At 46.8% G+C, this 27,547-nt stretch overlaps 1 protein-coding gene across 2 annotated transcripts in view; it reads left to right on the top strand.

Moving 5' to 3' along the window:
- Positions 1-27,547, top strand: part of ARID3B (AT-rich interaction domain 3B) — a 57,566-nt gene that overhangs the window by 19,681 nt on the left and 10,338 nt on the right. For both annotated transcript variants that reach the window (XM_075007037.1, XM_075007036.1), the window contains exons 4-7: positions 550-622; positions 19,837-20,020; positions 25,652-25,911; positions 26,903-27,160. In XM_075007037.1, coding sequence (XP_074863138.1) covers positions 550-622; positions 19,837-20,020; positions 25,652-25,911; positions 26,903-27,160 — 775 coding nt within the window. The remainder of the gene's footprint in view (positions 1-549; positions 623-19,836; positions 20,021-25,651; positions 25,912-26,902; positions 27,161-27,547) is intronic.

Raw genomic sequence — 27,547 nt, 5'->3', positions numbered from 1 at the left:
GGCAGTGCACTTGGCTGGTTTCACTCTTGTGGCCTACGGAGACGCAGGAGGGCTGCTCACTAGGCTTGGTTGCCTCTCGCTGGTTTAGAGCATTTCTAATACTGACGTATCTAGGTGTTGCATTCCTTTTGGCTTTCTGTTCTGGTGTTTCTTGCAGTAGTTTCTCTCTTCCCTTTCCCCTGGGGAGATCCTCGGAACTCCTTTTTTCTATCCCTTCGTCTCAATAGCCCTGCATTATAGCAACATTTGTCTGACAAGAGTCCAGTCCCACTCCCTTCCAGACCACCCACGGTCTGCACCATGCCAGAATGGTCTGTAAAAGTTCAATGCAAAGTATTCCCATTCTTCTTCTGCCAAGGGGACTCAGCTTTCTACTGTTTAGCTTGGTTAGTGGAGAAGCCCAGAACTCCACCGTGGATTTGCTTCCACCTCTGTAGCAGCATGTCATGCCACTGTCGCTTGAGAACCCAATATGGTACACGGTGGTATTACCCTCCCTCCCTGCCTGCAGTAGCATGGCTTATATCATTATTTTTCTTTATTCCTCAGCTGTACGAATTGGATAGTGACCCTGAACGGAAAGCGTTCCTCGACGACCTCTTCATCTTTATGCAAAAGAGGGGTGAGTGAGTCATTTGCTTAATTTGGATAAGATGAAATAGGAGAGCGGAATTCCAGCCCCGGGAGCTGACTTTAAAGAGTGAAGCTGCCGCATGAGCTTATTGTCCAGGTGGGAGAGCAGTAGTACAACCTGAGATACTTGTTTTGGGAGCAAAAGGGCTATGCAAAGGACTGGCCTGTTCATGAATCCTGGGTTGTAAGTACACGGCCAGTTCCCCTACCCTCACTTTTAACTACCCAAAACCAGCCAGCTCTGGGATTCATTCTGGAACAATTGATTTCTGTTTTTCGTCCTGCAACAAACCTGAAACATTTCACACAACTCTGTGCCCTTCTGCAGATTAAGCTCCTGTGTTGACACCAATCACACACAGCTTCCATGATGCATTGCGTGAAACTAAGACTCCGGGAGCTTTTTGTGGGTGGACACGCACTCTCTTAGGCAAGGTCTGTTTATAAAGCAGGTGTTCCAGTTAGTGTCTAGAATCTGCAAGATGGAGTGCTTGGAAAAGAGATATACAGAGCATTGTTTTCCCGTCATCATCCTGCATTCCTTAGACCTAGGTTTCTGTTTTGCACCATTCTTCTCAGCTGAGCCCAGGGCCGTAGTTCAGAGGAAACTCTGGTTCTCTTTTTGCTACCAGACATTTTGTCTTGAGATTTGTCTTGTGCCAGAAATGGGCAGGATGGAGTTGCTCGGGTAGAATATTTTATCAGTATATTTCTAAGAATATTTCTCATAGTTCAAGAGGAATAATAAATACCTACAGATACAAGATCATAAGAATTGCCATCCTGGGGCAGACTTTGGGTTCAGCTAGCCCAGTATCCTGTCTTCAAATAGTGGCTAGTGCCAAACACTAGTGGGAATTACAGAACAGGGCTTTACAAAGTGATCTATCCTCTGTCATTCAGTCCCTGTTTTCGGCAGTCAAGAGGTTTAGCGATACCTAGAGTATGGGGTTGTGACCAGGGTTCTCTCTAATTTTTTCCATCCAGGGCAGAATAAATTTGATGTGCACCAAGGCATATGCAGCTGTGCACCACCACAAAAATATGCTGCCAGCTGTGGGCACTCTGCTGATCAGCTGGGCAGCACCTGAATCTCTCGTAGGCAGCTGCCCAAGCACTCAGCTTACAGGGAGCTCTGGTTGTGACCCTAACTGTCTTGGCTAATGGCCCCGGCTTAACCTGTCCTCCATAAATTCATTTAATTCCTTAAACTTTTGGCCTCTTTAACATCATCTGGCAGTGAGTTTCACAAGTTAACTGTGCATTGTGTGCAGAAACAATTTCCTTTTATTTGTCTTAAACCTGCTGCCTATCAATTTCATTGGGCAACCCCTGGTTTGTGTTTTATGTAAAAGGGGTATATAACTGGCTCCTATTCATCTCCACACCGTTCACAAACTTATAGACCTCCATCATATCCCCTCAGTAGTCTCTCTTGCCAAGCTGAACGGTCTCTTTTTAATCTCTCCTCCTGTGGGAGTGCTTCCACACTCCCAAACTTTATTTGCCCGGCATTGTACCTTTCAGAATTTAAATACAGGTCAAACTTCTCTAATCTGGAACTTTCCCATCCGTCAGTATCTGTAATCCGGCATGATTTTAGTTAGCTAGACGGCCACTTACCATAGAATCATAGAACATTAGAACTTGAAGAGACCTCAAGAGGTCATCGAGTCCAGTTTCCTACCTTCTTGGCAGGACCAAACACTGTCTAGATCATGACCGATGGGAATCTATCTAACCTGCTCTTAAATATCTCCAGTGATGGAGATACCACGACCTCCCTAGGCAATTTATTTCAGTGTTTAACCACCCTGACAGTTAGGAAGTTTTTCCTAATGTCTAACTTAAACCTCCCTTGCTGCAGTTTAAGCCCATTGCTTCTTGTCCTACCCTCAGAGGCCAAAGAGAACAATTTTTCTCCCTCCTCCTTGTATTCCGCTTTGAGGTACTTGAAAACCACTATCATGTCCCCTCTAAGTCTTCTCTTTTCTAAACTAAACAAGCCCAATTCTTTCTGTCTTCCCTCATAGGTCATGTTCTTTAGACCTTTAATCATTCTTGTAGCTCTTTTCTCTGGATCTTTTCCAATTTCTCTACATCTTTCTTGAAATGTGGTGCCCAGAACTGGACACAATACTCCAAATGAGTGCTGAGTAGAGCAGAAGAATGACTTCTTGTGTCTTGGTATGGCCAAGTTTCCCGTGGTCCCTTAAAGTATGTTTCCAGCCACCAGTACTGGCTTTCAGTGTTCTGTACTGTTATTTAGCTGAAATTTACTCCTAAACATCTTCTAAGAGACAAGTAAGCAAAGGAAGTTTTGTTAATGCTCCTAGTCAGTAATAATTTCCTGTGGTCTGGCAAATTCTCTTGTCTGGTAATGGTCTGGTGTCTAGGGTGCCAGATGAGAGAGGTTCAACCTATATACGTTGGTTTTTGGTTTTTTTTGAGAAGGGGCAACCAGAACTGTATTCAAGGTTTGGGCGTGCCATGGATTTGTATAGAGGTGTTATAATATTTTTTTCTTACTGATCTTTTTCCTAATGGCTCCTAACATTTTGTTTGCTTTTTTTTGACTGCTGCTGCCCGTTGGGCAGATGTTTTCAGAGGACTATCCATGACAACTCCCTAATGTCTTTTTTCAGTGGTAACAGCTAACTTCGACCCAATTGTTTTGTTTATGTAGTTGGAATTGTTTTCCAGTCTGCATTTCTTTGCACATTGAGCATTGAATTTCATCTGCCATTTTATTGCACAGTCATATGTGGTAAACCATTGCAAATCGGGGGCTGAGATGAGTTTTTCTCTCAAATATTTCCCCATCTCCCAACAGGTTTAGGTAAAAGCTTGGCAGTCTGGCCCTCTTTTAATGTCTCTTGCAGCACAAGCAAAGTTAAAGTAACATTCCTTTGCTAGAGAGCTGTAACATGTCATCCTTTGTCAATTTGTATACGATGTTGTTATAGACAAATCTGTCATTGGAACCAGAAGATGATGGCTTCCTTAGATTCACCAAAAAAGGCCATGGGCTGGCACTTAAGTTCTGTAGATTAAAAGGCCTACAGCCCACTCTGGTCTTTCGCTGTCTCAAGCTGCTGCATTCTAGGAGCAGGCATGGAGAGAGTTTAACCTACAAAAAGGAAATAGCTTGCCGGTAGCTGACTCCCATCATGAGATAACGTTCTGTAATTGGTTAGTTGGGTCTCGTGCACTATCTCACTTTCTGGCTTATTGCCAAGGAATTCTAGTAAGGAATTCTGGGAAACATCTGTCTCATCTGTCTTCTGAAGCCTTTTAACTGCCTGGCACTGGAGATGGGGCTTCCCCTCCGCTTGGTCTGACGTTTTGTCGTAGTATTTCTGGGCGTGTTCCTTTTTTGAAAATCTCAAAGGCTTGTGGAAAAGAGGAGGGGTAAGGGGAAAAGGAGTAGCCCCTCCATTGCAGTCTGACTTCCGGCTACTTACAGGCACATCTGCTGCATGGTTTGTATCCGGCGTTCCCTGTGAACTGTGCACTTCTGCAGCCACTCAGAAGAGAGTCTGATGCCTCTCCGCTGATTAGCAGAGTGCCCACAGCTAGGTTTCTTGTTTCTACTAGGGGTACCTAATTGCACAGGCTTCAGTGCACATAAACAAATTTATTCTGCACATGGGTGGAAGAAATCTGCACATGGGTGGAAAAGATTAGAAGGAACTTGCTTTGTATCTCTCATTTATCTTCCACAACTTGGCTGTAAAGTTCCACACCCTTTCTGACCCTGCTAAGGCTTCCATATTGTCCAGCAAGGTGGGGGTTTGCTCCAGTGACGTTTTAAAAGCTTGAGCCTGTTTCACTGCTTCAGGATCCCCCATAGACAAAGTTTGGGGTCCTAAGAGTCGTAAAGACAAACTAATTAGCATCCGTCTGAGTGAAGAAAAAGAATATAGCCCAAGAAGAGTGTGAATGGCTGCAATGAAAGCCTCTTGTTACTTTGAGAGAGAAATCTGCTTGCTACTGCAGTGCCTCTTTCCAATTACTATTTAATTATTAACAAGCAACATGTTCCCAGTGCAGATGCTGAGGCAGTCACCAGCTGGCTGCTGTAGGAGGATAGCTTTGAATCAGCTGTATACTGCCAGTGTTTGTTTTCTTGCAGCTTTTGTTTTCCAGAAGGATATTTGAGGACCTGCACGCAGACCCTCCATAATGGGAATTAAATTGTAGAGTCTTATTTCTATCTTTCTTCTAACTCCTACAGTTGACATTCGTTTATCTGTGCTACGCAGAGCAAGCTAGATTGTGGGTCATATGGCTGGAGTGGTGTTTACCTGGGAGCCGTTGCTTCTGTGGCAGCACCCTAAAAAGTCAATCGAGAGACTTTGTGGCGTTCAACAAGAAGTCCTGTGGCACCTTATAGACTAATAGACCTTATAAACGAGTGCATCTGCCGAAGCAGGTCTTTGCCCACGAAAGCTTATGCTCCAAAATATCTGTTAGTCTATAAGGTGCCACAGGACTTCTTATTGTTCTATACAGACTAACGCGGCTCCCTCTGTGGTACTGTGGAGTTCAGTTCCTCAGATCGATGTTCTGCTGACAGTGTGCTGTCACCCTAGTATTTTTCTGCAATACCCTGGGTACCGCTGACAGCTGCGTTAGGGGCACTCGCTCGTCCATGCGTATCAGGCAAACGTTCACATATGTATATACTGACTGATGGGCTGCAACATGCTCCCAGCAATGAATTGCTCTCCTTGCCGAGTTCGCATACGGATACTTACTAATATTTCAGTTTCTCTTCCCTCTGTGCTTCCACTTAACACATCAGTCGTCTTTCTCATTAAATATCGACAGAACGAGTCTGTCAGAGATGGACACGCTGAGATTGGAATGCATGTGGGAGTGGAGAACCCAGTGCTAAGTTTCTCTGTGCATGTCTGTGTGTGAGAGAGAGAGAGGAGCCCGTTAATTTGTCCCTCAAATTCAAGTGGGACTGCACACAAGCTTCTTTTGTTAATATTGTGGGTGGAATGGTGGGATTTTCCCTGTCCTAGTACAAAAAGAAGTCCTGCAGCACCTTGTAGATGAAGAGAGATTTTGGAGCATAAGCTTTTGTGGGCAAAGTCCTGGTTCATCAGATGCAGGAAGCGGGTTTTTGCCGACAAAAGCTTATGCTCCAAAATATCTGTTAATTTACAAGGTGCCGCTGGACTTCCTGTTGTTTCTGACGATACAGAATAACACGGCTCCCTCTCTGATATTTGCCTTAGTACAAAGACACTGGGTGTTGCTGGCCCTTGTTTGGCGGTGAGGGGATCCTGGCAGCCTGGTAACTAATGTTGACCCCCAGAGGCCTGATGTGAAAAACAAATAGCAGATTTCACAGGAGGTACCGAAGAGCTCTGAGCATGAAAAGACTTGGCTCTTGATGCTGCCGCTTGGAATGTACCTAAAATGTGAAGCCATGAAATGGACTTAATGCAGATCAAATGTGCGGGTCTCATCAGCCTCGGAGCACAGCAGGTTATCCCAGAACATGCCAGCTGCAAGTGATAAAATGGCCCTTCAGTGGCAATAATGATGGAAGAGGGAAATGAGGGGAAAGCTGTAACTCTTCCTTTGTTGGGAGCTTTATTTTGGTTTGTGTAAGTGAATTGTCCCCTCCACAGCTGTGACCCCCAGTTGGTGGGAAGGGTGGTCCAGATTATCAGGGTAATTGTTGTGCAGAAAACAGTTTGAACTGGCTCAACATTGTGACCCGTTGACCGACTTCAGCCTTGTCCACATGAGACGTTAGTTTGCCGCAAGCCTGGATGTAAGTTTAGAGATGAAAGCTTCTGAGCCACACAGATCTCTTCAGGCTCTGAAGAAGAGCCCTGGGTGGCTCAGAAGCATGACTGTCTCACTAGCAGAAGTTGGTCAAATAAAAGAAGTGTAGTTGATTTCCATGGACCTTTTGCTTTGCGCTTCCTGCACATGCTCTTTCGTGAAACCTTTGGCATCTTTAGGGTCCATTTCCACTGCGCAATCTCTTTAACTGATCCAAGAGGAAAGGATAGTTGTGTTTAGCTAACCCCTCCAGCGTATATCCATGTGTGGTGCAGGTAAGCGCTATGAAACCCAGACCAGTTGGTCATACAGGTGCAGTCACAGACTTTGCATTAGGTATGTGGTGATGGTCTTCCTCATGATGGTCTTCTCCCCACACCTGTGTTTCAACATATTGCCACCAAAATTTCTTGGAGGCATTCTAGTGTAATGGAAGTATGATGTTGAGATTATCATTAGTTTTGCAAAGAGTTACTTTGGAGAAGTGACTGTGTGTGGAAGAGACCTAACCAAATATTAGCTGTGTCTACACGTGCACGCTACTTCGAAGTAGCGGCACTAACTTCGAAATAGCGCCCGTCGCGGCTACATGCGTCGGGCGCTATTTCGAAGTTAACTTCGACGTTAGGCGGTGAGACGTCGAAGTCGCTAACCTCATGAGGGGATCGGAATAGCGCCCTACTTCGACGTTCAACGTCGAAGTAGGGACCGTGTAGATGATCCGCGTCCCGCAACGTCGAAATTGCCGGGTCCTCCATGGCGGCCATCAGCTGGGGGGTTGAGAGATGCTCTCTCTCCAGCCCCTGCGGGGCTCTATGGTCACCGTGGGCAGCAGCCCTTAGCCCAGGGCTTCTGGCTGCTGCTGCCGCAGCTGGGGATCCATGCTGCATGCACAGGGTCTGCAACCAGTTGTCGGCTCTGTGGATCTTGTGTTGTTTAGTGCAACTGGGTCTGGGAGGAGCCCTTTAAGGGAGCAGCTTGCTGTTGAGTCCGCCCTGTGACCCTGTCTGCAGCTGTGCCTGGCACCCTTATTTCGATGTGTGCTACTTTGGCATGTAGACGTACCCTCGCAGCGCCTATTTCGATGTGGTGCCGCGCAACGTCGAAGTTGAACATCGACGTTGCCAGCCCTGGAGGACGTGTAGACGTTATTCATCGAAATAGCCTATTTCGATGTTGGCTTCACGTGTAGACGTAGCCATTGTGAGGTAACACTTCAAGACAGCCTGAGAGATTACATGTATTAGCACGTCAGGGAAGGCTCCTTTTGCAGGAAGACTCTTTTGCTCATTTAAAGTACTGCCTTTGTGAAGATTTCCTAAACCTTCTGGTTGTACAACTCTGTTAAATTCTGGTCAAGGTTACCGTGTGACCTTGGTTTTCCCAGGTGGCTTGGCAATTCTGTTTTTGATCTGCATATGCATAGGAGGGACTTTGTAAGCCGAAGCATATGGTTTTAATTTTTTCCTTCTGTCACGTGCTTTATCTGCATGTTTAAGATATGGAAATGCTCATTGCAAATACGTGTTATTGACAAAAGCACTTACTGATGGATTATTTTATCTATGAGCAACAGTGGTGCTTATCATACACAGGTCCAGGACCTACCCCTTCAATCCTCCCTTTCTCAGCTTCACAAGTTTCTTGTGCTCCTGCAGGCATGTTTTTGTTTTTGAATAAAATAAAGTAATTCTCTAAATTGGGTATAAACTCCTCGCTCCTCTTTGTCAGTGTTAAACAGAGTAAGTGACGTAGCGCAGATGTCTCCTAGCATCAAAACAGATGTTCCGGAGTGGAGAGCTCTCCCTCAGCGTGGTCTTCTCTCTCAGGAGAGATGATTCATGAGCAAATAAAGAATAAAATATTTGGATGCTCTGATTTAAAATAACAGACCTCTGTTCTGTACTAGCTAGTCCCTGAACTGCATAAATCTCACTTAATGCTTTATTTCAGTCACTGAATCGGCCACTCATTTTGGCCAGTTGATCTGATTTAGGAAGCTGAGAACAATGGTAACTGGGTTCCTGTGTAAAATGATGGATTGATACGAAACAGAACATATCACATGCTCAATATTCTACCTGGCATTGATTAGTTGTGTGTGTTCTAGGAGTTGTATCAGCTTTTATTTATGTTGCATTTTTTTGGTAGGGGCTTTGAGCCCTTAAGAATAGAAGGGTCACACTGTATGTGACTAATAGACTCATAAGGCTAGATGGGACTGCAGGGGTCATCTAAGCTAGCCCCCAGATCACACAAGGAGTTTGTTGCAGAGCTGGAAACTGAAGCTGGATCTCGTCCCAAGCTAACGTCCTAGCCCTGTTACCCGTATTCCTCTCGTGGAGCTTGCACTCAAGTTGGAAAATTCCAGAATGAAAATTACTCATTCAACCTTCATTTGGCTCCGTTGTGCATATGTGTTCATTTATCTCTGTGTCCAGCACCATAGTGGCCCCTAGCAACCAGTACAGCACTGGCTGTGAAAGTTCTGCTTCTTGAAGAATTTAGATGCCAAACTTGGACAAGTCTCCTGAATATTGTGAACTGAGATTTTTCATAGGCTTATCTCCTGGCTAAATTGGGGCAAATTTTCCTGAGGCCAATAAAAGGAATATTTGTGACACAAGCAACCCCCCTGTAAAGTTTTAAATCCCTGCTCCAAAGCTGGGAAGTGTTAGGTTTTTGGGCAAAATTTAATTTATCTAACCTTGAAACAGCCTGAAACTTAGAAGTGGGGGAAAAAAAAAAAAAAGCTTGAGGCGAACACACAGTATGGGTAACTTCAGCCCAGCTGTTCAAAAATGGCAGAGCTATAAATGAAAACAGGGTCTTACAAAGGATGGTTTGGATCGTTAGCACGGTAGTGTTACCAGTTTTACCTGCAATTAATAGGACACCAGAGTCGAAGTTTGTTTTTGATTCTGGACTGAAGAAGACTTTGTTTTAAACTTTGCCAGAGTTAGGTAACTAAGTGTGAAGAATAAAGAGACTAACTCCTCCTAGATGGAATGGGTGTGACTGTCTTGCCTCATAGTTTGGTGTGTTATATGGGGAGAGAGACACAGCTATCTAACCTCAGTCTTCCCTTAAAATAACCCATTCAGTGACTCCCTATTTAGCTTCTTCCTGGACTGTAAAATGTAAAGTTGGCTTCCTGCCTGGCCATGAGTATTTTGATTTTGGCTTGTGAAGGGTTAAGCTGTTGACCCGTCACCTGGATATTAATGTTCCAAATTATCTCCTCCCAAAGATGTTCTTTATATTACTACTTCCCAGTCATTGTGGAAACTTCCTGCTCTTAGGCCACTCAGCTGACTCGGCAGCCTGTGATTAATAACTAGCTGTGCTCAGGCAACTCTAAGCCTAGCCCTTTGGATGCTGTGGCAGTGAGGGCCTTATAGGTACCTAGGCAAATAAGAAACGGTGAAATGGCTTGGCAGACGTTGTACACCCTCTGCCACAACCCATAAGCAGCTGGCCTTTTGCTGCCCCACTCACCTTAACTGTGACTATATATCTGCACCGCTCCCATCATTCCTTTTCACTTCTTCCAAATCTATTGCTGTGTCCACTTTGGCTGGGGAAGCTTTCATCTCCCACCTCTGCTTGTTTAGTCCGACAGTCGTGGGCATGGAAAACCCACAGTTGCAAAGCTGTTCGACCTCTGTCAGAGAAATGGGGAATAGCCAATGTACCGGACCCAGCTGTGTCTGCAGCAGTTGGGTTCAATTTGAATCTTAATCTGAAGAGCAGCAAATTTCCATGAGTCCTTGATGCAGGTAGAAGTGCACTGGGATGTAGTAGCCTCTTTCTCCTGCCAGTTAAAATGGTGGGCGGCTCAGTTGCAATAATAGGATTGTGGTCACTGGGAAAGTGTGTGTACATGGCAGCTAGGCCCCCTCTGGCTCAGCAGCTGAAATCTGATAAGGGGCCGCTACCCGTCAGTCTCATTTACTGAGGAGGGAAGCAGAGACCGATGGCATTTCTAGGGGTCCAGATAAGAACTGGGCCTCCTGTCAAATAGAATGTGATTAATTACCCTCAGTCTCAGCTCCTGCTTTGATAGGAGTTTCTGATGGGCTGCAGGCTTGCAGATCAGGTGGTGACATTCCCATTGGGAGGTGAGAATGCCCGCTGTGGAAACGCAGCAAATCTAGGGAGAGATTAGATCTGTGATGGCGCTGGCAGAGAGGGGTCTTTTATTCTGACTTCCCCATAGTCGCTTTTCTCATTTTAACTTTCAGCGAGACCTCGGGTGGCTTACACAACAAAGGTGACAACAGAACCTTTCGTGTGGAGGAACTGGGAACAGTTTGAATGAATGCAGGTCTCTGGTTCAACACAACCAGCCCTGCCTGAAACCCTGGATTTTGTGGCTGGAGATGATTCCAAGCAGAGCAGGAGCCTGGAGCCTGAACTTCTAGTGTGAATTGCATAGTTCTAATTAATCAATGTACTCCGTTTAGAGAGGAGGAATTACAGAAGCATAGAGCATGCGTAGAAAGTATAACCGTGTTCCCCCTCCTTCCCCAACAAACTCAGTTTTCATTGCATTTCAAGATTCCATTCAAACTTGCTTTTCTCATTTTCAGAGTCTCCACAGGCTTGCTCCAGTGTCTTTCTCAGGCAGTGTTCCCCTATGTGCAGAATAAATTTTATGCACACCATGTCATATGCAGATGTATACCACCAGTAGAAGCACAGGATGCTGGCTGGGCATTTTGGGTGCTCTCCAAATCAGCCAGGTGGAATTTGATTCTCTCCTGAGTGACCACCCAACCACTCAGCTTACAGGGAGCATTACTCATGGCCTCACCCTCTTCCTTCTCTGTTCCCTCTGATCATCTGGTGTTTCTGTCCTACCTATTCACAAACTGTCGGTGTGTCTGTTCCCCTGCAGATTCTAACGTCTAGAACAACATTTCTTCCCTCATCTTCTCTCTGCATGCATGTTGTTGCAAACTGTCTTTTCTTTATCTTATCGTTTCTCTCTAGCTCTATGGAGCACTTTGTATGCAAGACATTTTTCAAAATAATATTGCCTGGTGGTCTCCTTATCTAGTGTGCGTGTCTCACTAGAAAGGGAGACTTCAAAGAGGTATGATGGAGAGGTTGAAAGACTAACTCATTAGGAAGGGTGTAAAGAAATACCAATGGAATAGTTGCCACAAAGGAAGGGTAAAGAGCTCTCTCAAATCAAACCAGGCTTGAATGCCCAAACCTGGTCGAGAAATGACCTTTCAGAGAAGTATTGGCACAGGGTAAAAAGGGGTTACTGTTCTGGTCAAGTCCCAGGCTGAAATCTCATAAAGACCAGCCAGCATGAGGCAGGTGTATGGTAGATGTAATATACTGTGACTTCAGCAAAGCGTTTGGTACAGTCTCCCACAACATTCTTGTCCATAAGTTAAGGAAATATGGATTGGATCCTTGGACTATAAGATGGATAGAAAACTTGCTCGACAGTTGGGCCCAGTGGGTAGTGGTCAGTGGCTCAATATCTGCATGGCGGTTGGTTTCAAGCAGAGCGCCGCAAGGCTCGGTTCTGGGGCCGGTGTTATTCAGCATCTTTATTAATGACCTGGATGAGGGACTGAATTGCACCCTCAGCAAGTTTGCAGATGACACAAAACTAGGGGGAGAGGTAGATATGTTGGAGGGTAGAGAGAAAATCCAGAGTGACCTGGATAAATTGGAGGACTGGGCCAAAGGATATCTGATGCGGTTCAACAAGGAGAAGTGCGGAGTCCTGCACTTGGGGCAGAATAATCCCAAGCATTGTTATAGGCTGGGGACCAACTGGCTCAGCAGCAGTACGATGGAAAGGGACCTAGGGGTTATGGTGGATGAAAGGTTGGATATGAGTAAACAGTGTGCCCTTATATCAGAGGGGTAGCCGTGTGAGTCTGGATCTGTAGCAGCAACGAAGGGTCCTGTGGCACCTTATAGACTAACAGAAAAGTTTAGAGCATGAGCTTTCATGAGTTAACTCACTTCTTCAGATGCTCAGGACCCTTCGTTGCTGCTACAGTGTGCCCTTGTAGCCAAGAAGGGCAACGGCATATGAGGGTGTATTAGGAGGAGCATTTTGAGCAGATCTAGAGAAGTAGTTGTTTCCATCTATTCGGCACTGGTGAGACCACAACTGGAATATTGTGTCCAGTTTTGGGCCCCCCAGTATAAAAAGGATGTGGATGTGCTGGAGCAGTTTCAGCGAAGGGCAACAAAAATGATTAAGGGTCTGGAGCTCAAGACCTATGATGAGAAGCTGAGTGATTTGGACTTGTTTAGTTTGCAGAAGAGAAGACTAAGGGGTGATTTAATAGCAGCCTGCAACTTCCTGAAGGGGAGCTCTAAAGAGGAGGGTAAGAAACTGTTCTCAGTGGCGTCAGATGGCAGAACAAGGAGTAGTGGTCTGAAGTTGAAGAGGGAGAGGTGGAGGTTAGATATTAGGAAAAACTTCTTCACCAGGATGGTGTTGAAGCACTGGAATGCGTTACCTAGAGAGGTGATGGATTCTCCATCCCTCAAGATAGTTAAATCCTGGTTTGACAAGGTCCTGGCTGGGATGACTTAGTAGGGATTGATCCTGCTTGAAGCAGGGGACTGGGCTAGATGTCCTCCTGAGGTCCCTTCCAGCCCTATGATTCTATGATGGGAGGGAAGATATTTTGCTCCATAATGTAGGCCTTGAAACGTGTGGATAAATTACATTATCCCCAATTTACAGCTGGGAAGAATGATGCACAAATCAGTAAAGCGATTGGCCAAAGTCGTATAAGAAAAACATAGGAGAGCCAAAACCTAGCTCTCCTGAGTCCCTCTCCGGTGATCTTCCCACTGGACCTTTCCTGAGAGCAGCCCCTGGTCGGAAGGCCTACTGTTAAAAGAATACTTCCATGGTTCTCTTCTTCTTCAACCCTTCTTCAGCCCATCTTCTGAAAATCAGGAACGAACAAGCCAGGAACTCATGTGCTTCTCAAACAAGGGTGAAATTCAAAACCATCAAGTTAAATATTTTATGCTTCTGTGTATTTACTCCTGTACTTTCTTTGAAAGATAAGAGAGGGCCTTCACGGCATGGGATGGGGCGGTTGGGGAGAAGGGCCTAGATGGGTGGTTCAGTCATAACTACAGTCATGACTGTATCAAGAAACCCCGATGGTAGTTACAACTTTCCTTCCCTTCACAAAATCCACATGCCTATGGGCCATTTGGTGGCTTCTCCATTTTTCACCTCTTCTAGTTCAGGTGTCTTGTGGAGGCTTTCCAAGGTGAGGAGAACTTTTCCCCCACCTCCATCCATCCATCCATCCATCCATCTCCAAAGAAGCCAGACTCAGCCCTCAGTTCACTACTTCTCCCAGGTAGATTATCATGCTTTTTGCGAGTTTGCACCTGGTGCGCCCTTGCTGGATTTATCTAGATGAGCCATCTTCTCCTGTAAATCATTCCTCAAGCCCCGCCTCCGCTGTGATCCCCACAACTCAGGGCTAGGTTTTGGGCTGGTCCGGGAAAATCCATCTCACTTTGCTTTTAAAAGATAATACATGCAAATTATTGTGCCGTTTTACAACCCCGAATCTCCTTATTGTGCCCTTGGTCATGTTAGAGGGCAAAGACAATCTGCCTGGTTGTTGGAAAACATTTAGGATAGCAAGGCCTTCATTTTCATTGCGGCCTGTGGCCACAGCTGCAGAGCATAGCCCTTGCTGTTCTTCGGGATCCCTGTCTGTTTCCACAGGCTGCAAATGCCTCACCCTGTTGTATATTCTAGGATCTAGGCCCCAGTGCAATTCCCAGTGTGGCCTGCTGTTGTGTAGTGGGCTCACTTCACAGGAGGAAAAGGTAGTTATTCCCCACCAACTTCGTGGAAAGGAGTCGGCCACACCTCTGATTTGAAGGAGACCCCACAGGCAGTGCAGCAGCAGTAGGAGGTGTTTCTGTGAGCTGGAGGGAGACAGGCTGGAAAGTACAGTAAAATGAGTTTGCCATCAAACAGCAACAAGTCTTATGCTGTGCCCCGGGTCGCTGACCTTTCCCTCTGGAATTCTCCCCTCTGACCTCCGGATCATTAATCCTGGTGCTGCCAGATGACAGTAATCCATCATTGGCTCTGACAAGGCTTGCAGCCGACTGTGAAAAGATCCGCTTTGCTTCAGCCTCCTCCTGTCCCGTGATGCTGCTCGTTTTTCAGCTTTTCCTGTTCTGAGCTCGGGGTTTCCAATAAAGACTTTATCACCTTTCCCTTCCTCTGAAAGGACTGGGGGAGGGGAGCTCATAGCACAGCCTTTCGTCACTTACTGTCTGCATTTCTCAATCAGCTCCTGCGAAATGCATTGAGCTCGGGCTGACTAAACCAGTGGAGAACACCCAGAGCTTACTGGAACCAAAACCCCAAGCCCTGTTGCATTCCCTAGTTCATGCAAGTGAAGAAAATGTTACTCAATGGTCTCCTTTTATGGACAGTCCTGTACGTCTCATAGACTGTGACCACTTCCCTCTATTCTGTGTTTTTAGTTTTGCTACAGAATGTAATAGTGGGTCCACCCTGTAAAATTCTGCAGGACGGTTAAAGAAAATCCATTAAAAATATCTCATGCTGAGCGTTTTTGGCACCATTTTTACAGATTCTTACCAAGTTCTATAGGATTTTCCTTTATGGGTTCGATTTTTAAGGGGGTGTATCCTGAGGGTTACAGCTGGGTATGGGAAGTCAGGTTTGGGTTCTTTTCCTGCACCTGCATTTTAAGCCTGTGCCTCATTCACCATCTTTAAAATGGGGATAATAATTTCACAGCCATTTTATGAGGTAGGTGAACTAAGTGAATAATGCGTATGAAGTATTTGAAGATCTTGGGTTGACAGAGGCTGGAGAGGGCAAAAAACTATGATTTTATCTAAAGCTCAAGTTTTTTTTTGAAAAAAGTCTGTCATGGCTCCCTATTTCCCTTTGCCAGACCCTTGTTTTGCTGAGGAACTTCATTAATGGCCCTTCCTTTCATGTTCCAGCTGCCCCATCTGGCCACTGTCCAAACATAGCTGGATGAAAGTCCCTTATGAGCAAGCTAATACCATTCTCTAAATTGGATTGGGAAGAGTGCGTGGTTTTGAGCAGCACTAGATGGCCTCAGGGGAGAAGGAGAGAAGAGGGGGAGGCGTGTGCTGGTTCTGCCCTCCTCTGTCATTGCGGACCCAAGAACTGGGCTCTGATCTGATCTGTAGCATAGACTGTTGTAATTGTCTTCTCTGTTAGAACACTCTGGCATTGCGTTGAAGTGGACACTCAGTCAGGAAGATGTGTCCAGAAGTAAAGGGGTTAAAAACAAACTCTCTTCCTGTTTTTGGGTTGGGGTGAAGGACGGATCGATATTTATTCACACGCAGTTCCTGGCAGCGAAGCTGAAAGTTCCCAGTTCAGCTTCTGAAAGTCCTCCAAGGAAGATAGGTAAATAAGTCTTTGTCACAAACAAAAGCTGTGGTGGGAAGGTGGAGCATGTACAGTTCTCAGTCTGATCCCACAGAGTTTTCTGTACATAAATTTTGCCTCTGTCTACATGGAATGTGTAACCATACCACGTGAACGTCCTTCAACTCTTAATGCAGTTCACACTGATGTTGGCCTTGTCTGCACAAGAAAATTGTACTGATTTGCCCATCTAACTCTAGTTAAAATGGCATAACCCCTCTGTGGAGGACACAGATATATTGGTGTTAGGGATGCTTGCCATGTGGAGGGAGAATGTACACACAGTCCTGGCATTGGACATCTCTATGCTGGCATAATTGTATCTACACAAAAATCCCATGCTAAACAACACCTTTATATTGGCACAGCTTTCTTTGTCTCTGAATGGCTCGTTGGTTCCCATTCACCCTGACCAGATGTACGTTGTTCAGGATTGATTCTAGTCTTGGTCTTGGAGGGAACTAGAGGATGCAGAATGCAAGTCGCAGATGAGACTGCTGACAGCTCTGGCATTACCACTGTACTCGTGTCTCCCAAGAGGCAAGAGAGGACTAGTCCAAGAGAAACAAAGTAAAAGGGGTTGTGAGGTAGGAAGAATAGCGACTCATCAGTTCAGCTTTCCAATTTACCTTCTCCCATAATATAAGAACAAGAGGACACTCAGTAAAACTCTAAGGGAGCAAGTTTCATACAAACAAAAGAATGTTTTTTGCAAAGCGTAGAACTAACTGGTAGAAAGTTAACCAGTAGATTCTGAGACCGATTACTCATTTTGGGCCCTGGGAGTGCCAGTGGAGTATAGATGAACTCTGCTACACAAAGCAGAAATAAAAACCATTTATAAGGGCTGTACGTTCTTTTGCTTTTGGCCAGGGGTTGGCAACCAAAATAGCAAGAGGAAAGAGCTTTTTTTTTTTTTTTTTGTTTGGTAAAAATTCAGTAATTGAAGAATTGTGATGCATGTGAATGCAAGACGGTCCTTAATAAATAACGTAAAACCATAGGTATACCTATCTCATACAACTGGAAGGGACCTCGAGAGATCATTGAGTCTAGTCCCCTGCACTCAGAATAGGATCCGTATCGCCAGCCCTGACAGATTATTTTTCTTTGCCCCAGGTCCCTAAATGGCCCCCTCAAAGGCTGAGCTCACAACCCTGGGTTTACAAGGCCATTGCTCGAACCACTGAGCCATCCCTCCCCGATCGTAGTTTTTGTAATCCTACTTTAAGAACAGCCCACACATAATGATTTGCAATGCGATACGTGTTTACTGCAGGACATTCATCATTTGTTGAAAATCATCAGGAGGAGGTTTTTTTACTCTGTAATATTATATTGTCAGGAGCCACAAAGAAGTCCTTAAAGGGTCACATACGGCTCCAGAGCTACAGGTTGCAGATCCCTTCTTTAGCCCGTATGCCAAATCACTGATTGGAAGAAATCTCCCTATGAGCTAATTGTTGTGCGTTAGTGGATTTCTTATGCTTTCCTGTAAAGATTTTGGTACAGACCTCTGCCTAGCTAGCATAGGGAAGTTAGATGGACAGTTGCTTTGAGCCAGCGTGGCAGTTCAGTGTAATGAAATATTTGCCATTTTTCGTTCTCCTGGGCTAGATTTTATTAGTTGCAACTTAGAAATCCCTCCCCAGCTTCTTTAGTAGTAAAGGGACACAGGCAAGTTAAAATCAGGTTATATATTTGTGTTAACCAGTGAGATTACTTAAACTGAACAGAAGGGACAGGCAAGTTGTCCTATAACGCTGTGAAGGAAGCCTAAAGCAGCGCGGTGAGTTGTGGAACTGTAAACTACGGCAGGGGTGAGCAACCATTTTAACGTCGGGCCTCACTTTTCATCTCTGCAATTAGCAGGGGGCCCCCAACCTGTCTAACGTAATCCAAACCGCTGGAAATTTTGGTTACGTTCATATGGGGGAAAAAGAAGACTTTTGGCATGTGTGGGGAGACGAAGTCTGTAGAATGTAAAACTCTTGTTAAGTGGTATAGAAATGTGAATGTGCAGACATAAAGCCAGTAACGTATTTCAACATTTTTATTGAGATAGATGAGCCTGACACCCAGCAGCTGATCGTGCTGCACCCCACCCTTATGAAATTTCACACCCCCTCTCCTCTGTGGGCTCCTGCTCCCCATGTTGTGCACTGCTAAACCAGGGGATATATGCCCTGCTGCCTGAGTGCCTTTCATGACTGGGTACAGTGCCCTTGTGCAGGTGTGTCTGCAGCTCTGCGGCTGTTCTGCCATGTGACTGTGTTCTGTTGCCTAGGGCTAAAGTAAGCTGATTAACTCATGATTTCCCAGCTCAGTATCAGACTGAAGGAAAGAAAGACATAGCTGGCGCCTGAAGTCTCACGTATTTTTCACTTTGCCTGCCAGTTGTTAACTTGGGCAATAAAAATGGACTATTCATTTCACTTCCTGGCTCTCACGGCACTAGTTTATTGCTACTGTGGTCCAGTTGCAAATGCAGCAAAGGGAGGTCTGCAACCCGGAAAACCCACCGCTGAGGAATTTTTAAGAAATCAGATTTCAGTTGATCTTTGATCTCTGTTAAACCTGCTTTTAGAAAGCCTAAACCAAGAGGGAATTCGCATTTGCAAATGTGCTTTTAATGCTGCATAAATTGAAGCTGGAGCTGAAGGAGACAAAGTTGTGCTGGAGTCAGTGCCCCAGTTCTTTTCACGCCCCTCTGCCCCCAAAGAAGAAGGAGATGGGGGACACCCATGGTATAGTCACTCAGAAAATTCACCTTCCACAGGCTTGTACCGGGAGGGACTGGAAAGAATCTGGCAACACCATCCTGCCCCTAGAGGAAGGGACCCTCCACTGACCCTCTCTGGCTTATGTAGGAGCAGTTCTGATGGGCTCTAGAGACAGATGTAATCTGGCTTCCCTCTTCGAGAGAGAGTGTCAGCAGCAAATAAGGCGTAAGAGAGAAGAGGCTAAAATGGGAGAAGGGTGTTTGGATCATTCCAGGCAGAGAAACAGGAGTAAGATTAAAAGAATTACAAACATGAGCAGGAGCCATTGAAAAAGCGGTAGGTGGATGGGGACGGAGGGGGCCATAGAGCCTAAATAGCATCGTTCCGTTCGATCTCTGCTCTCATATCAAGTGCAGAAAATACAAGAGAGGAAGGGAACTTTCTGCCAACCTGTCAGAGAATCCTGATGCATAAGCAGGTCTTGTTCTTTGCCCCACACTGTTCTATGGCTTCTTCAGCTTTCTCATGATAACGAATGAAACAAATTGTGTCTGAGGATAGCGCAAGAGGCAATGGACTTAAACGGCAGCAAGGAAGGTTTAGGTTGGACATTTGGAAAAAGTTCATAACCGTCAGGGTGGTCAAACAGTGGAATAAATTGCCAAGGGAGGCTGTGGAATGTCCATCGCTGGAGATATTTAAGAACAGGTCAGATAGATGTCTAGCAGGGATGGTCTTGACAGTACTTGGTCCTGCCATGAGGGCCTCTCAAGGTTCCTTCCAGTCCTAGTATTCGATGATTCTCATAATGCACTGAGGAGCTCACATAGATCAAACCTCTATGCTGCTCCTTTGCTGGCTTTCACATCTCCGGTGCTGAATTTGAAACCCCGCCCTCCCCCCCGGCTTCTGCCCAGCCTCTGAGTTTGCCTATTCCACAAGTTGCTACCTAGCCACATGTTTGTATTTGTCTGGTAATTGCTTTTGCCTTCAGGAAAGGATTTTCCCCGAACAGGACTTGGTACGTAGCTAAATCTCTCTCATTTACTTGCCTACAGAGTGTGCGCCGGTCAGGTTACAAACAAGATTGCCTTCATTTTTCATTAGCAGGAAGATCAATAGCTCCAACCTGCCTGACTGCTTTCTTATCCTCGTTTTCTGTCTCCATGCTGCCCTCCCTGCTGTCCTGCCGGGATATTGCAGGAACTCCTATCAATCGGATCCCCATCATGGCGAAGCAGATCCTGGACCTCTATATGCTCTACAAACTGGTGACTGAGAAGGGGGGGCTGGTGGAAATCATAAACAAGAAGATCTGGCGGGAGATCACCAAAGGCCTTAACCTGCCCACCTCCATCACCAGTGCGGCGTTTACCCTACGGACCCAGTAAGTATAGAGCCCTCCTGCTGGGAGCCACAGCTGGTGGAAGTGTGGAGGGGGGAGAGTAGAGAGGAGAAAGGAAAAAGGGGCAGGGGGGAAGAAATGAGCAAACTGACTCCTCCTATGGCCAGGGCAGACCTGAGGGGCCATTTGCTTCAACTTTTCTCTTCCTGTTCCCCCCCCACCCCCAGTCTTTTCACCTCAGCTTCACCCCACACCTACATCTCATCAGTGATCCCTCTCCCTTAATGTGTCTTTCTGTGTAGCTGATCCCATCGATGCCAAATCTGCCCCCCTACCGCCCCAAAAATAATAATCCTGGAGCGAACGTGCCCTTTGCTGCCATCACATTGTTTCTCCTTCCCCCACACTGTGTGGAGATCATAAGCTGTGGGATAAGGAGTATGTTGTACTGCCTTGTGTTAGTGCAGTGCCTAGCGCAGGGGTCTGCAACCTGGAGCTCTGGAGCCATGTGCGGCTCTGGGGGGACTTCTTTGTGGGTCCCGATGCTTTACTTGCAAAGTGAAAATAAAACCCTCCTGATTATTTTCGATAAATGGCAAATGTCTAAAAGCCCAACAATGAACAGCTCGTATCTAAATAGCAAATGATACATGACCTCGAAACGTCGGATAAATCCCCCTTTAGTATGTGCTGTGCACTGTAGGATGTGACACTGAATCTCAGTGTTTCCTAAGTGGTGTTCCACAGAACTCCTTGGTTCTGCAAAGTGAAAATAAGGGTTCCGTGAGAAAATTCCATTACAATAGCTCACTCCTCTCCGGCTTCCTGCCCTGCCGCCGTTGAAACAGCAGGGCAGCGGGAAGGATCCAGCAATTAAACCAACTGAATTTAGTTCCATTATTTCAGCAGTGGCAGGGCAGGGAGCCGCAGAGAGCCCCTCGCTTGGTCTGCTACCTGAGCAGCCGCACTCCTCTGGTGGGCTTGGCTCAGCTCACCCCTGCCAACAGAACACCTCCACGCCAGCCTTCCTCTGCTGGGCACATATGGCCACCTGGAGTAGACTCCCCAGCCAGCACCACGTGTGGGTTAGTCCCAGGGGCTGGTTTGGGGCTAAAGCAGGTTAATCCTGGGGGTGGAGCGGTGGGGGGTAAATTTGTGGCTGTCAAAGGGGTTAAGACTGGGAATGGGGAGGTGGGTTTGTGGGATGGGGGTAAAGCTTGAGGATAGCAGGGAGGATTTGGGGGGCTGAGAGGTGAGGTGAGCAAAGCCTGGAGTTGGGGGATGAGGAGGGTGGAGCCTGGGAACGGGGTTCTGCAAAATTCTTCTGACTTTAAAAGGGTTCCGTGGCCAAATGAAATTGGGAAACACCCCACTGTATCTGTGCTTTGATCATGTTGCTAATAGTCTTGATTTTGAAAAGGTGAAGGACGCTTGCGCCATTCCTGCTGTGAAGGGCACCACGCATTGTAAAAAACAAAAGTGAAAATAGACATGAAGTAAAATAGGCCTAATTAAAGTGGGTTCGGGAATGAAAGTCAGGAAGGCAGCAATATGAACACATTTTAAGTATAAGGCAAAGGAATACGTAAACCGTTTGTCAACCCTGTGCAGTAAATGTATCACATTACAAATCATTGTGTGTGCGCTGTTCTGAAAATAAGGGTTACCAAAAGTATGGCTTGACATTATTTATTAACGACCGTCTCATATTCACATGCATTGCTGCTCTTGAAGTATTGAGTTTTTACCAAATTTGGAAAAAATGGCTGCTCTTGCTATTTTGGTTCCTGACCTAGTACAATGAGCACCCGTTCATGGCTGGCCGTAGCTACTACCGGAATAAACATGATTAATAATAATAATCTAATCTTCTGCATCTGCAAATTGAGTTTAGCATCCAGGTACCCCATAAATACTTAAGATCGATTGAATAGCAGTAAGCCTACAAGTTGAACCTCTCGTCTGGCACCCTTGGGACCCGACCGGTGCCAGAGAAGAGAATTTGCCAGACCACAGGTCAATATTGTCTAGCACATTACCAACACTTTCACAGCTTACTGGGCTTTAAAAAGACATTGGGGTAAATCACATTGAAAGAACAGCACATAACACTGAGATCCAAGACTGGAGGCTGGAAACAAACTTTATGGCACCAAAGGAAATGTGGCCACACCCACCATACGTGGTCATCCAGCTGGAGTATGGATATTGCTGGAGAAGAGAATTCTAAATTAGAGAGATTCAGCCCCTGGGGACTGAGGAACAGAACAACAAATGGAGTCAGGTAGAGTGGAAATCCTACAATTTTCATCCACGTTGAGAGGCAGCGTGTACTAGTGACTAGAACAGGGTGCTGGGAACCAGAACTTGGGTGGTCTGTCCCCAGTTCGGTCCGTAACTAATTAAGTGACCTTGGAGTAAACGGTCCATCTCTGATGCACTGTCCGTAAAGTGGAGATGCTCTTATGTTTCACTGATATTCCAAAAGTGCTCTGTGAGCCTGGAAAAGGCTCTGTAGAAAGGTTAAAAAAAATCCCCCCGCTGGACCTGACCTTCTTTGGAAAGTGCTTTGAGATGTTCATGAAATGTACTAGATAGGAGTAACGTAGCTGGTCAGATCACTGCCAGAGTCTTTTCATTCTAGACTAGCTCTCTGTACCCTGGCAGTTATGGAATGTGCCTTTTCAGTATGCTGTTCCGGGCATGGCCTCTTCCCCAACGTGAGCTTAAAAAAAACGTGGGCAGAAACGGTTCAGCTCTTTTGGCATACAAGGAGAGCTGAGGGGGTGGAGGGAGTTATTCCCTTTTCACGAGCGCAAAACAGCTGGGGATAGAAAGTTGAACACTGACATGAAAACAGTTCTCACTGAGAGGTTTCAGTCCAATTTAGTGGTGTCCAGTTTTGACAATCATGTGGCACATGCCTACTACCGTTACCACCTTCATAATGAGCACGGAGACAGAAGGAGCTGCTGGACCCCATGGAGCTCATTTAGGAGCATAATGAAAATGTACTGGAGGTGTATTTGTCTGGTATCTTGCACAGCAGGGTCCTGCGTCACAGATTCCAAGGCCAGAAGGGACTCCTGTGCTTGTCTAATCTGTCCCCACACCCAGTGTAACAGGCTAGAGAGGTGCCCCCAACTAATGTCCAGAGCAGATCATTTAGATCAGTGGTTCTTCAACTTTTTGAGCCCACGGAACACCAAACAATAATAATTTTCAGGCGGAACACCTGTGAAAAGTTCTTCTTCCAAAAAATTGTTGTCAGACCAAAAAATAAGATGAAATAAAATGAAAACACACAGCGATGTATACAGCAAAACCAAAATTAAGTAATTTAATCAGGTATCGCGGCAATCAAGAAGCAACACTGTATGTGGTTTTAATACGGGGTGACACTCCCAAGTCCGGCATTCTCACATCTGGCAACATCCATGGTCTGGCAGGGCTGCAGATCTTGCAGGACCAGAGAATCCTGGGGCTGGGAGGAGAAGGGGCCAGCCAGACCAGGGGCAGGAGCAGCAGACAGGGGATACGTCAACACGAGCCCCAAACTTCGAAATGGTCACGCAAATGGCCATTTCGAAGTTTACTAATGAAGTGCTGAAATGCATGTTCAGCACCTCGTTAGCATGCGGGCGGCCGCGGCACTTCGAAATTGATGCGGCTCACTGCCGCGCATCTCATCCAGACGGGGCTCCTTTTCGAAAGGATGCCGCCTACTTCGAAGTCCCCTTATTCCCATGAGCTGATGGGAATAAGGAGGCTTCGAAGTAGGCGGGGTCCTTTCGAAAAGGAGCCCCGTCGGGACGAGCCGCGCGGTGGCGAGGCGCGTCAATTTTGAAGTGCCGCGGCCGCCCGCATGCTAATGAGGCGCTGAATATGCATTTCAGCGCTTCATTAGTAAACTTCGAAATGGCCATTTGCGTGGCCATTTCAAAGTTTGGGGCTAGTGTGGACGTGGCCAGGGAGCCCAGGCCTGGAGCTGCAGCGAAGGACCCTCGCCACGGGCCAGGAGCATTGGCCAGTGTTGGCCAGGCAGGAAGCTGCAGCCCTGGGAAGCCATGGCCGGGGCTTGATGGCAAAGCCCCAGCCCAGGAAGCAGTGGCTTGTGGAGCTCATCCCCAGGGCTAGGCGGGAAGCCATGGCTGGGGCCAGGAGCTGGCCGCTGGGGAGCCTGCAAGGGGCACAGGGAGTTGGTGAGCCATGGGCCACAGTGGGGAGGGGAGCCCAGGAGCTGGGACTAGAACTGGGCACCCCTGATCCAGCAGAGTCCATGGTCTGGGGCTGCTTAGGGCCTGAGGGTGCCTGACCAGGGAGGTTGAACCTGTAACAGAAAATACATGTCATTAGTGTAAGATTTTAAAATATGTCAGATGCTTATGGCACACCTGTGGGTTGTTTATGGGGCACCAGTGTCCTGTGGAACATAGTTTGAGAAACACCGATTTAGATCATGATTTAGAAATTGTCAGCGGTGGGGAACCCACTCCATCCTTTAGCAGTGTGTCCCAGTGGTCAGTTACTCTCACTGCTAAAGGTGTACATCTTATTCTTGGCCTGAAGTTGGACAGCTACATCTTCAAGCCACTTTTTTGTGTGTTCTCCCTTTTTCCGCTAAACTGAAGAGTCTGTTGTTAAATGTGTGTTCCCCATGTAGGTAGTTAGAGACTGTAGTCAAGTCACCCCTTGAATCTGTAAGTAGGTCTGTGACTAGAGTCCCAGGGTGATACCATAAGGCATTGGATTCTGGCAAGGGCTGTGTGGGAACTTTGGCCCCTGTCCGTCTGAACCGTGAAGGTGCAAAATGGCTAGGGACCTGTAACGCACACACTTTGAGGTGCCAAGCTGAGTAACATACTGTGATGCACTTTGGGAGCTTGGCCGTTCTTTGGGCTCAGGGAAAGGAGAGCGTCTCCTGTGACTCTCACGAAGACAGTCAGGAAACTGTTTCCTTCCTCAGTTGCTTGGGACAAGGGTGCACCAGGGATCTGCTTACATAAGTTCAGAGAAGGGAATTCACATGCGTTACATCAGTTTTCTTCCAGTCAGAAGAGCTTTGCGGGCTTGGTCCGGTGCCTGCTCTCTCTTATTTTTCTGTGCTGTTTACTTAAAACAACCCTCACCCCAAAAAACAAAACAAAACAAAAAAACACCTAAGAAATTCCAAGCGACAGGGCACAAACCCGAGAGGATGCTATAGTTGTACAGCTTATTGCTCTAGTCAAGCAGTTTGAAAGTTGGGGTTGATCCTGTATCTCTTCCCCCTCTACATAAGCCTTCAAATTATGGTTTTTAATTCTGTGACCCCGCACACCTTCTTAAAGACCCTGCTAGATCCGACACTTACTTTCTGCTTCCTTAGATTTGGAGATACAGCATCATACAGGAAGGTGTTATCCTCTGCAAAGGCTGGGCTATCAAACTCCCTGGAAGTCATCCGTCTGAAAATGACACCTGATATGCTAACTAGCAGCCTGCAGAGCAAGCATAAGAATCCAAATGGATAATGAATACTCACTGGCAGAGTTAGGTCTTTAAAGGGCCCAGTCCTACATGCTCTCCTAACTCCTGAGCAATGCGTAGTGCCATGAAAAGTCTAATTCCCTTTTCTCAGATGTTGCTGAGTACGTTTAACTTTGAGCTCCCTTCTCCCTGTGTTTCTCCCAGGTATATGAAGTACTTATATGCCTACGAATGTGAGAAGAAGTCCCTGAGCTCTCCTGCCGAGCTGCAGGCTGCGATTGACGGCAACAGGCGAGAAGGCAGACGGCCCAGCTACAGCTCCTCCTTGTTCAGTTACTCGCCCAATGCCACAGGACCTCCTTCCCTCCTGTCTCCTCCAAAGATCCGTTTCCCAATCATTGGCCTTGCCCCGGGGAGTGGAACTGGTAACTCCCGTCTCTCTCCAGCGGCAGCTCTCAGGAAAGGTCTGCTGTTTACCTCTGTGCATGACAGAGGGTGTCTGTTGAGCGAATGGGCGGTGGGTGAAATTCAGTTTCAATATCTGGCCAAAAGAGGGTCAGAGAAACTTGTGGCTCAGGGAGAGATCTTGGAAGTTTCGGAGATGCAGAGCCCTCAAGCTCCAGGTTAAGCGGTTTGAGTATGTGCTAGGTCAGTGCAGTAGTGACAAAATTGTCATTAATACTGACTAATCACCCAAGACTGCAGAGAGGAAAGGGTTGAGGAATGTGAACAGACCTAGGATCAACCAGGGGCTCTAGGCCCATCTCTGACTCTGGCTTCCTCTCCTGTCATAGGCAAGTCACTTCTCTTGTCTGCATCTCTGTTTCTCCATTTGTAAAACAATGCGTAATTCCCAGCAGCATGGTGGAGTTTAATTAGCTAATCTTTGTTGTGTGAAGGTGAAAACTGTGATAGAAGTGCCAAGTCCTACTAGAAAGCTGCAATGTTACTGTAACAGGTTGTGAAAATAAGCAGCCACGCAGGCGTGGGGGAGTATTGGAAACATGTTGGTAAATTTTAGAGGAAAATAAAAAGGGGAAAGTGTGTCTCATCCGCTCATTTTAGCACCAGTCTTCTAAGGAGTGTCCGATCAGCCCCGATCCTCAAAGGAGTGAGGGTCCTGACATTCATTGATTTCAGTGGCTATTAGGAGCATAAATTCCTTTGAGGGTCTAGGCTGGGCAACCCATACCAAATGGAGCGGAGATGGCTCCAGAAAAGAGAGCCAGAAAGGAGTAGCAGTTCCATTTGGGAGTTGTGGAGGGGATTTCCGAGCCCTGGAGGTGTGAGCTCATGTATATAGAAATGGCTCCATATAGTGGGAACAAGCCACCAGGCTGCCATGTAGTGGATCAGCTGAGTTTGGTCCCTCAGAGCAACATAGCTGTCCCGTTCCCACTTGAGGCTTTGACTGCTTACGCTGTGAGGAGCTTGAATGAGTGTCCGTTTTTCCAGGCGATGGCATCCCTCTGACTGTGTCCATGCCAAATCGCATTGCCATGCCAGTGACCTTGGCTAACCAGCAGGCAACTGCAGCAGCCAGGACGGCCACACTGGAGCAGCTGAGGGAGAGGCTGGAGGCTGGCGAGCCGCCGGAGAAGAAGCTCTCGCGGATGACGGAGGAGGAGCAGCGGCTTGTCCAGCAGGCGTTTCAGCGCAATCTGTTCAACATGGCGCGGCAGATCCCCATGAAGATCAAAATCAATGGCAGGGGTGAGGAGGGGTCCGTGCTAAATGGGGGGGAGGCTGGCGGGAGCACCCCGAAGCGGGGAAGCCTGTCTTCACGGCTTGGTTATGGAGTCTTCACTCCAGTGCAGGACTTTAGGCAGTGGTACTCTTGCACGTACGCAGCCTATCTCACTCATTTGGGTGTGGCGACCAGCCAGTGTTCTCCTGGGTTCCTTGGCCTGGGCCGGGCTGTGGGGGCTGCTGAACCGCAGAAAAATCAGATATGGGGCCTTAGGCAGGCGTGAAGCAAAAACAAAACAGCCCCTTCCCCACTGTGGCTCCCAACTGGAAAGGAGAAATAAGAGATGTTCACCACCTCACTATCCTCAAGCGACACCCCAGAAAGGAGCCTGGGGGAGCAGGGCTAGTAGA

This window comes from Carettochelys insculpta, chromosome 12 (genome assembly GCF_033958435.1).
Source record: "Carettochelys insculpta isolate YL-2023 chromosome 12, ASM3395843v1, whole genome shotgun sequence".
NCBI lineage: Eukaryota > Metazoa > Chordata > Testudines > Carettochelyidae > Carettochelys > Carettochelys insculpta.
The sequence above is the reverse complement of the archived record's forward strand: the minus strand, read 5'-3'. Positions and strand labels throughout refer to the sequence as shown.